General features: G+C 45.5%; 1 protein-coding gene across 1 annotated transcript; it reads left to right on the forward strand.

Moving 5' to 3' along the window:
• Positions 1 to 4,737: 4,737 nt before the first annotated feature.
• Positions 4,738 to 11,891, forward strand: LOC144721935 (zinc finger protein 474-like). Its single transcript, XM_078599896.1, has 6 exons — positions 4,738 to 5,003; positions 6,812 to 7,383; positions 8,014 to 8,293; positions 8,537 to 8,955; positions 9,470 to 9,650; positions 10,247 to 11,891. The coding sequence occupies exons 1-6, from the start codon at positions 4,931 to 4,933 to the stop codon at positions 10,399 to 10,401; spliced, it is 1,680 nt and encodes a 559-aa protein (XP_078456022.1). The 5' UTR covers positions 4,738 to 4,930; the 3' UTR covers positions 10,402 to 11,891.
• Positions 11,892 to 15,703: the final 3,812 nt, after the last annotated feature.

Genomic DNA, 15,703 nt, shown 5'->3' on the forward strand with positions numbered 1-15,703 from the left:
TAGGGGTTACGGCTACGATGGATCGGACCCTCACTCGGGTCCCCGGCCATGTGGTGGTGCCTCTTCAGACGTAGGACGTAGAGCTTCCAGCTTGTAGACGTAGAGCTTCCAGCTTGTAGGACGTAGCGACCCTGGTCCCTCTCAGAGACCCACCTTTTATCCTCCCCTCGGCCCCGCCCACCTTCGCGAGCGTTCTAGCTCCCTCTCGAGAGCTCTCCCTGGACACGTGATCACCCCGCCCCCCACACCTGGGGGCCTCTCTGTGGACACTCCGGATCACGTGGCTACAGGGTCAACCAGAGTGCCATGGCCCGGGGCAACCCTGCCCCTGGGCTGACACTCTCCCGCTCCCACTTGTGGGAGCCCGCACTGCACGCCATGCACGTGCTATCCCAGCGCTCACCAAGCCCCGCTGGGGCTGGTACTACACCCACCTACGGGGTGTACGCGATGACGGTGCATCGCACGCTGTGCTAGAACCGGCCTCACTCAGCAACCCACCCGGTGCTGTCTGCGACGTAAGTACATCGCACGCAACGGCCCTCCTGAACCAGCACCACACAGTGACATCCCCGATGTCACTACACATGTTTGAGAAATCAGATTGACTTCTAATAAATGTGAGTTTGGGCATGACACATTGACAGGTGTGATAAATATTCTCGTGATAGAATAACAGCCAAAGCAGAGATGCCCAAGAGGTTGCTACTGCAGAGATAGAGCAATAAGATCAGCGTCTGTGCAGGAGCTAGATGGATTGTTGTATTGTAGAACCGTGAGGAGGGATAGCATTGACTTTGGGAGTCCTTTATCCAGAAGTGGACATCTTAGATGATGATTGTAAAATAACGCAATCTTTTATATAAGCATACAACGCTTAAAAAGTGTAAATCATCACAATACACAAAAAGCAAAGGTATATAAATAAAGCTCCGGAAGACGTACAAACAAGTTTAAAATTGCTACGAAACAAATCCCACTGCAAATTTACATTCATAAAGACACAAAACCATATACAATATGCATGCTGTACACTGTCAAAGTGAGGTCCACACGTGTCTTTTTAAGAAGCCAGATTATGTTCCAGCAAGTCCACTTCCGCCGCACGTATTTATATTGTTCTGCAACTCCAATTATCTGCTGCACCCTCTTGTCCACCCCTAACCATCTCCTTCACATCTTCGCTGTCTCGCTCCTTCTCTTTTGAATCTCCTGGCCTCTTACTCATCCCCGCACTTCCCAGAGTGGCTGTCCGAAACAAGAATATTGTATACGATATTATAATTGCTGGTTTGTACGCTATTATTATTGAAAAAAAGTTTTGCTGGCTGGCCACGCACTGCCCAACGCACGTTCTGGCTGGTTGGAGGCCATATGTCACACAGAGGGGAAGGGATGCGTGATGGGAGTGCGCGGCCACCGAGTGGCAATGCGGGTGGGGGGTGCGTGGGGGCCTGTCGGAGGGTGAGGGGGGCACGGGGAGTTGTGGGTAGACGGGGTGCCTGGCGGTTCTCATGTGTGAGAGAGAGAGAGGGTACGTAGGGGTGAGGAAATGAGGACGTTGGGGGTGGGAGAGGACTGTTGTTCAACGAAGTTTGGCTGGCTGGACAGTAACTTCTAAAGGGCGTGCATACTGCTCGTTAAAAACAGCACAAATAACATTCCGTGTGCATAATGTTCTTCTTCACGAGGTACAGAACGTTGGCCATCCTGTCGAACACAGTACCACCTTAAAACACATCCGAGTTATCTTGAGGATTGTTGCAAAAAATCTCAAATACAACACCGTTAGATAGGATTCTAATTTGACGCAAACTGATCTCTACATAACAAAGTAATCGTTGGCGTTATTGTGGAGAATACAAGTACAACAACACATAAGAAAACTGTGGGAAGGTTAATTGTCTGCTTATGTATGTTGTTACTTTTATCTTCCAGAACAACGTTAATATAGAAGAGAGTCTGTGCACGTGCGTTTTAAATTACGGTCCTACAATGCCACCATGTGGATTCAAACGGACATAGACGGTCACGTCCATACTGGCCTCATCAGGAAAGTATGTCCACTTGTTTAAAGGCACAGCATATGTATCTCCAATAAATATTTAAATACAGTACACGTATATTTTCTCTTTAAAAAACCACGCATTCATTGACCAACATGTCATGCTGCATTTCATTTAAATTGTAAAGTGAAGGAAATACAATTGTAATATTTTAGAATTGTATTAAGTGGAAGAAGAAAACAAAAGCAGCAATCAAATCAACTAATGACAATCTATCGGACACTTCCCAAATGCCAATTAAAATGCAGACCTCCTCTTCTTATACGCGGCCTTGAAATATGGTTAAAGGGGCCGTCCATAAATGACGTCACGCACCTGGGGGGGGGGGGGGTTAAGACATATGTGACGATGTGTGACAAGGGGGGGGGGGGAGAAATGTGACGTCACATCAAAATGCGCAACTTTAAATAAATATAGACAACACGTTCTACTTAATTAAATAGACTTTTTAATAAATGTTTTCTCCAACATCAGAGTGCAGCGCCACATTAAATACGCACTACAATGAACATAGTTAAAAGCGATTTGAAGCATGTTTTATTTTTGGGGGAGGGGGGCAGAGCTTTGTGACGTCATATTTGAGGGGGTTTGACTTTTTGTGACGCCGTGTGACGAAGGGGGGGGGGTAAAAAATCGTCCAAAATCGCGTGACGTCATTTATGGTCGGCCCCAAAACACAACACCCGCCGTTCACCACTAAGCGGTGATTGTCACCACGGCGCCTGTGCCAGGCTAGGTGCACTTTGAGGCCACGTGAAGTGTCGGAGACCCCCCCACGCCACCCCGGTAGAAGGTCACGGGACAGACCCAGCAGGTGCCATGGGTTAACTGACTGAGATGATTGCACCAGCTGTGCCCCCTACTGTGACAGCTTTCTGAGATTTTTCCGCCCGGCGTTCCGCTCGTTGATGTGAGCTTCGCTCCTCTGTCATCCGTTGTTGTTGTTGTTGCTGGAGGGCGACTGCCTCCAATTCCACAGCAGCGTCCTTCACGAGCCCTTCTCCACAGAGGCCGATCTTGACACCGCTGGTACCGGTCATGGGCAAGTCCAATCAACTCCACATCCTTGTGGACCACATCAGTCCGTCTCTTCTTCTCGCCCAATGTCACAACACCAAAGTTCTCCCATATAGCCTCAAAAGGCTGTTGGAGCAAGTGCTGTTAGCGAGCACCTATGATGCTCAGCACCACGCCTGACCGCCTTTGTCTCCCCAGTGGCGATGTTTACACACCGCACCAGGGACTCATTTGGGGCTGAGTCGACTTAGGGGAGGCCCAGGACCGGGTCAGATATTCGTCACTGGTGTTGGCCGTGAGCAAGAATCGAACTTGGGTAGCCGAGTTCGCATCGCAGCGCGCTAATCGCTGCACTACCACTCCCGTAGGTCAGCCACAACACCACCCCTCCCTCACCCCACCACCCCCTCCCTCACCCCACCGCCCCCTCCCTCACCCCACCACCCCCTCCCTCACCCCACCACCCCCTCCCTCACACCACCAACCCCTCCCTCCCTCACCCTACCACCCCCTCCCTCACCCCACCACCCCCTCCCTCACCCCACCGCCCCCTCCCTCACCCCACCGCCCCCTCCCTCACCCCACCGCCCCCTCCCTCACCCCACCACCCCCTCCCTCACACCACCAACCCCTCCCTCACCCCACCACCCCTCCCTCACCCCACGACCCACTCCCTCCCCCCACCACCTCCCTCTCCCTCACCCCACCAGCCCCTCCCTCACCCCACCAACCTCTCCCTCACCCCACCACCCCCTCCCTCACCCCCCCCCCACTACCCCACACACCCCCTCCTTCACCCCACCACCCCCTCCCTCACACCACCAACCCCTCCCTCCCTCACCCCACCACCCCTCCCTCCCCCCACCACCTCCCTCTCCCTCACCCCACCACCCCCTCCCTCACCCCCCCCCCCACTACCCCACACACCCCCTCCTTCACCCCACCACCCCCTCCCTCACACCACCAACCCCTCCCTCCCTCACCCCACCACCCCTCCCTCCCCCCACCACCTCCCTCACCCCACCACCCCCTCCCTCACCCCACCACCCCCTCCTTCACCCCCCCCCCCACTACCCCATGACGCGCCGCGTGACGTCGCGCCAGGTCGCCATGACGACCCACGACGCTGCCGCCACAGCTGCTGCCAAATTTGCGGCCTCCTCGAGTCCGCGTGGCGCGTTCACTCCTCGCCACCACCACGACCACCACCACCACGGTGACCACCACTGTGACCACCACCACCACTGTGACCACCACCACCACTGTGACCACCACCACCACCACCACGGTGACCACCACCACCACCAGTCCACCACCACGACGACCACCACCACGACGACCACCACCACCAAGACCACCACGGTGACGCTTCGCTTCGCCACTCTCCACGGGCACCGCCTTCACGTCTCTGCTCCTTTACCGCGCGCATCGTGAGCGCAGCATGGCCCGGGAGAGGAAGGGGGGATGCGGCTGCCGGAGCTGGAGGAGGCGGAGGCGGCTGTGGTGATGCCGGTCGGCTAATTTGGTGGTCTTCACCAAGAGACACTTTTACTTTATTTATTGAGTAAAGCAGCCACTGTAGAGAGAGAGAGAGTGTCTGGTGGGGGTCCACTCGGCAGCATTCATGAGTGACCGCAAGACTAAAGGTAAGATGAGGTTCGCACAAGTACAGTGTCTATCCACTGCTGGATGAGGAAAGGGCCTTCATAGACCCATGGCACCTGCTGGGTCTGTACCGTGACCTCCTGCCAGAGGGCCTTCCACACTCCACGTGGCCTCAGAGTGCACCTAGCCTGGCACGAGCGGTGGACGTCGGTTGTTGTTGTTGATATTTAACTTCACCCGCGATGGGTGGAGACGGAGCCATAGTACAGCACAACCGCGGATTGGTTTTCTGCATTGGATCTGCTGCCCACCAAGGTAGCCCTCGCAGCCCTCACACCGGTAAAACATGATATTCAAATACAATTATATCCATAAAAAACATGTATTAGGTCTTGATTTAAAGCTTTCGTGACTGCAGGGATTCATATTCTTGGTTCTTTCGGTAAAGTCACGTAGAAGGGAAATAATAAAAATATAAAACAATAAAAAATCTCACAACGTTTCGACTGCAATACAAGCAATCATCACCAGGTGTGAAATCCACAGCAAGAAAATGTTTTAAAAAAGTGTATTAGGTTATCAAAGGTTAGAATTTCGTCTCGTAACGGGTATACTTTTAGAACTGCTTGAGGCAAATGGCTCATGCATTATTGCGAAAATTCCACTACCTTGCCATCGGGAAAGAAGAAGACTCGGTAACTACACCTTTTAAAACGTATATTTGAAATTGTTAAATATCAGTGATTTAAAGGTTGATGTTTATCGTAGTGTGTAGGTCTGTGGGAGTTATGGAAGGCAGGACGCGGTATTGGAATGGATTTTCTTGCGCTGCACTCTGAATTAACAGCTGCTGAAAATCACCTGAGCAGCAGTTAAGGATTAACTTTTCAAATGTTGTTATGTTACTAATGTCACTTTAGAGATTCACATGAATCGCCACGTCTGTGGGAAGCTGTGAATAGTCATTGACTTGTCCACATTATTCACCGTCTTTTAGTTCAAATGAAAACAAGAGAAACCAATGTACTATTTCGTGAAGGAACTTCTTTATTTAAATTACCATTCAATACTCAATGTCGGCATGACACTAATAGCAAATTTTCCGTAATCATGGTTCATTGTAAAATGTGCGTGAGACTGTCAAATGTATTACATCTATTAGCAAGGGTACTTAAAGCTGACACTTTTAACACTGGAAAATAGAAATTCACAATATATTGCTTTGTTGGCATGGAGCTGGGCACCGCCATATTTAACATGTTTGTAATAGGTTACCTGCAGATATAAACATGACAATAAACATGTCGCTGTGTATGTTTTGTAGTCAGTGAAGATTAAACATGCCACAAGTTCTTTCCTGCCGCAGGCTAAGATACTGTTGATAATAGAAGCCTTTTAAAAAGGAAACGTGCCCTAAAACAAGTAGGGACTTGACTCACTGGGGTACTGAGCCTCAGTGGAACTCTATACCCCATCCAGCTGGAGATGAATGTGCCTTGATTATACTTTAATGATCTCATTGTTTGACACATGCACAGTACCTTCTTCGGGTTTAAGTTTCAGAAATGATCTGGCCCTTTAAAGATGTTCAGTCAAGCTAAGAATGCATACAGTTTAGTAATTATATTGTTGTGTATAGTTAGGAGATCCGCAAATAGAGATAAATTAAGGAATCTTTTTTTTTATTCATATGCAGTATGATTGTAGAAGTCTTGGTTGTCTGCTGTTATGCACATTAGTGTATTCAGGATCTGTTTAAGCAAGTTAATTAAATCACACTATAAGAACATTTTATATCGTGTATTTTTTTAATAATCACATTGTGAGAGCACTACATTACAGTCAATAAAATCGTTACGATGAAGCTTGCCTCTGATGGTATAATACAAAAAAATGATCACAATGCAGTAACTATTCACTGATTTTATTTGTTCACGCGGGTAAGACACATTCGTCCTCAAGTTATATTACAAAAATTAGAGAATCTTGGTAAAACAAAGTAAGTAACAGCAAATAACTATTGAAATCATGAAAAATGTTAAAGCTCTTCAGAGACTACCCCAAGTGCAGTGATCCATACCTTTAATGAAGCCTATCTTTTTTTTTGCCCTCCCTGGTCGAAGTTGCTCAGCAGAAAGCAGCCAATAGAAGCCCACGAGCCGATCTCAATCCTTGCAAACACTGTGGGAAACCTTTTTTGGGAGCCCGTTTACCGACCCATCAACGCAGCTGCGGTGCTTTAAAAACAATTGCATCCACCAAGGCAGACCCAAGTGTCGCCACTTCTGAGAAAGTGCAAAACACTTCAGCCACAGAGGCATTTAGCAAATCAAGAGGCCACGATTCGCCAGTCACCCTTGCGTCTGGACCAAGTCATGCTCCTCTAGTGCTACAACAGGAACCAGGCAAAGCAATAAACCACGGCAAGCGACTTTCCAGGCCGAAGACAACCACCCTTCCCCTGCGACCCAACGGGGTGTTTTCACACCCAGGTTTGGAGAAGCCATATTCTCTGCCCACCATACCCCCGAGACGTTCAGCTATGAGAGTGTGCTACATCTGCGGTCGGGAGTTTGGCTCAAAGTCAATTTCTCTGCATGAGCCAAAGTGCCTGGAGAAGTGGCAGATTGAGAATGAGAAGCTGCCAAAGCACCTACGGAGGCCAGAGCCCAGCAAGCCAAATACGGACTCAAAGGCAGGGAAGCATTTTTTTATCATTAAATTCGTAATAAGAGACGGCGTACCCAGAATTTTTTTGTATTATAAAGTCTATAATTTCGTTAAACATTTTTATTACATATATAGTCTATACATTTTGTATCATGTAATATCTAAATGTATCTAAAGTGATATATACATCAATCAACAAAAAAACTCTTGAGTAAGTTGAGTAAAATATTTTCCAAAACACAATTGTTTCCTTGTAACGGCCACTACTGATTGTGTTCTTTAATATATGCATATTTTACATTAACCTCTTGATTATAACTGTGATTGTTTGGATCTAAACATATATTGCTTATTTCAACCTAACATCTATTCACTGTATTGGAAATACATTTGTTCGACAAAATATAAAACACATTTTATGTTACATAAAATATTTTATTAATATGAAAACTATTCAATATTTTGGAAGTAATCCTGTCATTAAAATTCCATACGAAAAAAAATGAAATTGCATTTAAAAAAGGAATAAGCAAACATTAACAGATGTGCTTCTTTAGTGTTTAGCCTTCCTTGACAATAATGGCATATTTCTTTTTTTGGAAATTCATGAATAAAAATTAAATAATGAAATATATATTAATTTATAAATTTTCAGGCTGGTGTTGGTGCAGCTAATGACTTGGCTTGGCAGAGTGCTCAGGCGCAGCTTGTTGCATGCGATAACTGTGGCCGCACTTTCTTGCCTGATCGTCTTGCTATCCATCAACGGAGCTGCTTTAAGTCCAAGGAGATTGCTGCCAAGGATGGTGGCCGTAGAGGGCCCTCCCTGTCCCGTGGAGCCACTTTCAGGAAACCCTCAAGCACTGTGAGCTCGTCCTTGCCCGTTGTTTCAGCTCCCAAAGCTCCCGGTGTCGAAAGGCTTGGAGTAGACAATGGTAAGGAAAGGGTTAATACATTAATTCATAATGTTCATTGGGTGTTTCAAAATTATTTTTTTTTATCACAATATGGAAGTAAAGTAAAAAGTGAAGTGGTTCAATAATAACATACATTAAACGGGTAATTATAACTTACATTTTGGCACTTGCCATTCGGATTTTTTCAACTGTCAACATATTTACAAAACTCACATTATGTACCGTACATGTACCGACTTGTGCAACCTTGCTTGTGCTTAGGAGGCGGCACGAATAAAAAGAACGGGAATGTGACGGCATCGCTGCAAGCCACAAAGGCCCCCATGCCACGCACTCTCATCTGCTACATCTGTGGCCGAGAGTTCGGGACAAAGTCACTGAGCATCCACGAGCCACAATGCCTGGAGAAGTGGAAAAACGAGAATGACCGACTGCCCAGAGAGTTACGCCGGCCGGTCCCAAAAAAGCCACTGGTGGCACAGGCTGGCGGTGGCACTGGGGCAATTGCAGTGAGCAATGAGGCAGCCTGGGAAAGCTTCAAGGGGCAGCTGGTACCATGTTCTAACTGTGGCCGGAAGTTTGCGCCAGACCGTCTGCAGGTGCATCAGCGCAGCTGCAAAGTTAAAGGTCCTGGCGCTTCACCTGCTTCTACTGGAGCAGGAACAAGTGCGGCCGTGCAGGTCAAACTCCCCATTATATGCTGTGGCCACGGCGATAATTAATTCATTAAAAAATTTGTCTATTACTGCTTTACCTATTTATGGTGATGGTTAGCTGTAACATATTCGGTGAAGTATATACAGTGAAATATCGTGTTGTCTTAATTTTTACTGAACATAGTTTACTCTGTACAATTCTCTGAAGTAGGGTAATGATATATATTTCTGTTATATAGGAAAGCCTTATTTGTTATGTAACCGCATTACTTTAAATGCATTGTTATGCTCATTATACATGCGTAGAATTGTGGATGTGATAATTTATATTTTAGGATTTATACATTATGTATATAACTGGTTCGTGATAGATTTTATATGCAGCACAATGTCGAAATGAATTATTGAATCGAATTGTAACTCCATATTGTGACAGTTCATCAAATATGTCGAGAGTGAGCAGTGAATTTCTATTTTCCCATTCATTATAAACGAGTCACATATTTACATAATTTTTACATCTTTTATTGAAACCCAGCCCAAGGTAATCCGAAAGCCGCAAACGGTTATCTGCTACATCTGTGGACGAGAGTTTGGAACCAAATCTATCTCCATACATGAGCCACAATGCTTCACGAAGTGGCATGTTGAGAATGACAAGCTTCCAAAGAATATGCGTCGGCCTGAGCCCAAGAAACCTGAAGTGGCCTTAATTAAATGTAAGTAATGTTTGCAGCAATAAATATTAAATACACTCACCACTCAGCCAATTAACCATTAACTTTCCTAAATCACTTGACCTCTTCTTTTACCAGTCACTGCACCATTGTTTTCCTAATGTAATTTGATAATGAAAAGCAATATACCCATGTGCTTAGTCAAGAACATTTTCACATCGTCTGTTCTAATGCATGGATAAAAAATATGGATAGTGACAAAAAAATGTGCAAATATCAAGAGTTGTATGTTATGAATTAAAGATACTGACAGACAAAAAGACATTGTTCACAGAAACAACACAAAATATGGACGTCATTAAATGTCAAAAAACTAAATTGGCTCGGAAAGAGCACTTCATCGCTCGACGGGACCGGTTTCAATACGGCAGCCAAGAGAGGGATCGCATGCGAAATGACAGTCAATTTGAGAAGTGGGCGTTGCATTCTGTTCATATGCAGAAGTGTGATGAATTGTGACATCACAGGACCATGAGGAATGTCTTGGGGAGGTCTTCATCCAGCTGTGGATAGATCATGGCTGATAATGGTAGTAAGGGTCTCCATCTGGCTAACGCTTGTGTTGTGCCTGTGTGCAGCGAGTGGGACCTATGACCTGGAGGCAGCCAATGCAGCGGCGTGGCAAAGCTCGCAGGGCCAGCTGGTGCCATGCCCTGTCTGCGGCCGCACATTCCTGCCTGATCGCCTGGCTGTGCACCAGCGTGCCTGCAAACCAAAGCCTGCCAAGGCTTGAGCTGGACCAGCTGGCTCTGGAACAGCTGAAGATAGGGAGGCCTTCAAAAATATCCTTCTGGGAGGTCTGAATGTTCTTCCAGTTGGTTACCAATTGTTTATAAAAAAAATAAATATGGAACAGAGTGGTAAAAAATATACCGGGTATTTACATTTACAGCTTTGATGCTCATTAATACATTCACCAACGTGTAGAGGCTAGAAACGTGTCATACTCACTTCAATGCTGATGCAAACGGGTTATTATACAGATAGAAAATAAACAGGTTTGCCTTTAATTGTCTCTTACATGTGCCTACCTTCACAACTGCACTATCACAGCCTTCCCTGTTGATATGCTGTAATGGGTCATTGCTATATTAATGAAGGCCGAAATTGGACCAAACCCTATCCAGCATTGCCCAATGTCAGCATGTTGACTGGGCTAGAGCGAAATGAATGAACCTCAAATGAACATAATTCTATCCTTACTTTACTCCCATGCCCATATTCCCCCCTTCAGCAATCAAAGCTTTCAACTGAAACCCTAGTCAGCCTTCACTCAATTTTCTCTTGTTGCCCTCATCGTCTGGAGCTTCATTTTCCCAGACATCCATATCGTCTGCTTCCTGCCCTATACAATTTCAGAGTCAAGACCTTGTTTCCTCTGTCAATGACTGTCTTGATCTTTTTAAAATAAATATTGTCCACTGTACAGTGTCTTACGATATGGTTGCATTTAGATACTTTGCGATTTATTAAAGGCGGGCTGGGAACAAAATGATGAATCAACCAGTAGGCAAGAGCAGTTTGGAGCGGTTTTAGGAAACTTACAAGAATATACCAATGTGCCTAAAGAAAAACGTTTTAAATCAGTGTACATTACATGTGGGTCCAGAACTTGGATGTTGTGTAAGAAAATGCAAGAAGTAATGTATTTTAACACACGTAGGCTTTCATGTATTTTCGGAATTTAACTAAGAGACAGGAACGATGGGGCACGTGGAGAACATACTTTAGTTACATCGTATTAGCAGTTAAAAAACTGTAAGTGGGCTTGGGCAGGACACTACGAGAAGGAATATTGGCCAATGGTCAAGACTAACAAAGTATCAGCCAAATGAAGGGGCTTATATGAGAGGACGCGTCTGCTACGGAGATGGAGGGATGCAATCCGCTTGTATGCAGGTGCAAGATGGATTGTTGAATCACAAGACTATAAGAGGTGGTGGCAGTTGAAGAGACCTTCATCCAGCAGTGGATAGGTCAAGGCTAATGATATTGATGAACATTTGTATTATATGCACTATTTTTCGGGAATTTTTTTTCACAAATGTATGTAATGATTCTTAATATATATGCAGCAGGGCAGAGTACCAAGATTTTCCAATTGTTTTGCACTTCTAATATGGTATCATACTTTACTCAATGAATGTGACGGTTCATGTACCTTTACATTAAATCATAACATGTGTATGTTGAAATATATATAAAATCTCTGATAATATAATAAAGATGTGTAATACAACCCGTGTGCATGTACATTGAAAATATGGAGTGCAATGGTCAAAGCGAATTTCTGCTCTAATGAGCATCTCATTATAAGCCTGAAGTAGTGGTTTAATTATGAATGAATTATGTTATATTCTGGGTGATGGCCGTGTGTATGGGGTAAGAGGAATAGGTCAGTGTTGCCAAGGTTCCAGGGCTCGAATCCTGGCATCCACTGATTAAATGGTTTCTCAAGTTTAGAAATACGATGGTCTTGGCCTGGTCACCAATGACTACGCAAACGCTCCTCGACACTTTCAATTTGGTCTGTCACTTAACGCGCTCTGTGATTTTAACACATTTAATGTCACAGTCTGCATTTTCTTTTGCCCTTATTGTCACAGACACGTTCACATTCAGCGCAACACGTGAGGACGTGGACATGTGCGCGTCTCATGATTAGCCTCTGTCTCTCACAAAGCACACACAAGAAGCTAAGGGGGATTTACTGCTTATAAAAACCCATTTATTTCCCCCACTTTCCAGCATAAGAAAACTAAGATAAAAAGCTTAGTGCCCCAAACAGCTTAAGATTAAATGAAAAAGGGATGCACCAAATAGCTCTATTTTAGACTCAGACATTAAAGGTCAATTGACGTAAAAGATATTAAATTAATCTAATTTGTTTCAGCTCTCTTCTCATCTCACTACATCGTTGTCTCTTGACTACATCTCTCCCATCTGCATCTCTTTTCTCATCTCATTGCACATCTATATTTTGTCCACATTTCTCTCATCTAGCTACATCGCTATCTCTTCTATATAACGCAATAAAAAATGGGGGGGGGGGGATAAAATAAGATGAGAACAGACATTGTAAATAAAATCCACGTGTTTCACCTTTGATATGTTTGGCTTAGAATAACAATCGCGTGTAAAGTGCATTGGAGAGCCCTACTAAGAGCAGTGTTTCACAACCTTTTTTTTCATGGCTACTGTACCCCCCTTGTGTGAATTTAGTTTCAACCGAGTACCAGCCCCTCGCCTGACCCAACATGCTTCCGAGAAATGAACGTATGAAGATTTTAACCAAGTGCCCATTTTGTGAGCCAGTAACTGCGAGCGATTGCAAAACAAATCGATGGATGCTCTGCACGCAACGACGGTTATTTGTTCGCGCTGGCTGGTTACTCGTGGAAACCACATTTTTTTTTACGATCAATGAGTTTATAGAAGGTCTTTTAGATCGTTCTAGGCCACCATATGACTTAACAAGTATAACCCGTAAAAACAAAGTTTTTCACTATAAATCCTTTATATGCGTGGCGGCTCGAGTCCTCTCGTCCTCTGGCTTGAGATGGCTGCCACCTATGGGTCAGATGATTGTCTGACAGCATTAAACAATTGGTAATTAAATATTTAAAAAAAATTCCCTAAACAGTGTAAAATTTTGGAAAAAAAATTTCTGACGAAAATGCATTGTCACGCACAACGAGTCTGTGTGCAAAATGTCAGCTCGATTGGATCACGGGAAGTGGGTTAAAAAACGACCGAAAGATTTGCACGGTCCTAAGCAAGCAAGTGAACTTAATATTAAGGATTTAAAAATGCATCGTAGTTATTTAATATTGACAGATTCGCGCAAGATTATTCACCAATTACTCGTGCGTGATATAATTTCATGCATTTATACAGCACCTCACGTGCCCCCTGAGGCATTGCCACGTGCCCTCGGCTGAGAACCACTGCTCTAGGGGGTACTTAGGCCTACTCTTCTACGCTGACCATGCATCATTGAAAGTGGTGGGAGTTAGCCGCACTTTATCCCACCACTCACACCCTGCCTGGTGGACCCACATATACTGTTGGGTAGGCAGACATCGATTGGATTTAAAGAAACGTTCCCATTCTTTAAATTGCCACGGCGGAAGATCGAAATTAATCGGTGGCCTCTGCATTGCAATACAAATTTGTGGGTTTTTTTCTTTTTAAGCATCAGATGCGTCAGCAAAAACGAGTCATTGGGTTATCACCACACACTCTACGTTTCTCAGTGGCCTGTGTTTTGAGAAAGGCAGATATTTCACCACGACAACCACGGCTAAAGGGCGAAGGAGTGGTGACTCTTGGTGTTGCAGTGACTGCCTGGATATTGCACGAGTGGCATGTGTAAGCACCAGGGGCCCAGCCCTCTCCAGGCAGATAAAGGGGGTCTCTTAGCCTTGTAGCAGTCAGCCTGTGCCCCACAGGGAGTGTGCTCCTCACAAGGACATGCGTTTCACTTTGGTGCGCGAAACTATCGCCGTTTCACTTCGATATTAAACACTGAGCTGGGAGAACTTTTCAATATAAAAAAGTGTTACTTTGGCCTCTAATGGCAAATACATTAAGTGAGATAAGTCATAAATAACTTGGTCATTGTATATGACATTGAGATGTATTTGCCCGTGACAGGTATGTTTTAGAGATAGTGGTAAGCTATCTAGTTAGTCGATCGGCAGGACCGCAGCGTTACCTATGCCCGGGGACGTTATCTGGAAGGATGAAAATGTTCAGCCCTGGGTCACGCACAGCTCAGGGTAGCGGGCATCACAATGCCCCCGCATTGGGTTCCTCCGTCTTGAGCCAGCACGGCCGATCGTCTGGCCTCGCGTGCGAGTCCACGGTGGTGGCAGGAGACGGGGCATCTCGTCAACACGCGGCGCCTCCAGAGGAGGGCGAAGAGGTGCGGGCGGTGATGGAGAGAATGGCCCTGGTAAAACTCGCCCGCCATGCGGATCAAACGCAGCAGGAGCTGGAGAAGATCAGGACTCGAGTGGATCACGTACGTACATTGCCAATACTGTAGTGGATTTGGGTGTGCGCGTTAGCTAGCAGTGGTCGGTTTTGATGACGTTGAAGTCAAATTGCAGAGTGATTGTGTAAATGTATTTAGGAATGCAACTTTGCGAACACAAATTTCAACAAGTGAATAAAAAAACTCCGCACAAAGGTCATCGGTGTCCTATGAAGAAAGGCTTATTGGCAAAAACATCACATACTTTGTTTCGTTTAGTCATTTAGGGCAGTATTATTGACAAATGTGTTAAGATTGCGTTATTTGTGCGTATGCACCATTGCTAGCGTAGTGTCAATAAAACATGTCTTCTTGGAAAACTGGCTTCGGTAGCTCTTTTTTACGGCAAATAATTGTGTATTTAACATTCCTCGTTTTTTTTCTCTATGATGGCTTTCTCTGGACCAGCTAAATAGCCGTGTTTGCTCTCTTACGACAGACGATGGAAGCCTTTGAATTGGGGAACCGTGCTGTCATGGATTCTTTGAAAAGGGCAAATATGGAGTGTTTTGAGAATTTGGTGAGCGCACAGCACACAGCATCTGCCGTGGGAGAAAGGGGATATACACCCGGAGTAAACTTCGCCTGACATTTGTGTTGGTGTTCTGCTATTGTAATTTTCACACGACGCTCAAAAAAAAAAATCAGTTACCGCTCGTTAATCTTCGTACTTATTTTCAGGAACAATTAGAATCATTTCTGTCGAGCTCCGCGCAGAGGCGACAGCACCAGCAGGATACGATGGTGTTCATCGTTGGCTATCAGGAGAAGTGTGGCTGTCGCCAACAGCTGCTGTCCCAGCTCAGCGAGGTACAACTCTGCCCACAATTGGGCAGCTTTGTTCAGAGGTGGTATGCGGTGGGGTAAAGCGTGGCGACTTCCACCTCTTCCAAGATGTCTGGCGGGAATGGAAAAGTAGAACAAATATCCTCTAGAGCAGTGATTCTCAACCTCTGTTGGCTACTGTAGCCCTTGTTGATGTTGTTTCAACCGAGTA

The sequence above is a fragment of the Lampetra planeri genome, chromosome 13 (genome assembly GCF_965212315.1).
Source record: "Lampetra planeri chromosome 13, kcLamPlan1.2.h2, whole genome shotgun sequence".
Lineage (NCBI taxonomy): Eukaryota > Metazoa > Chordata > Hyperoartia > Petromyzontiformes > Petromyzontidae > Lampetra > Lampetra planeri.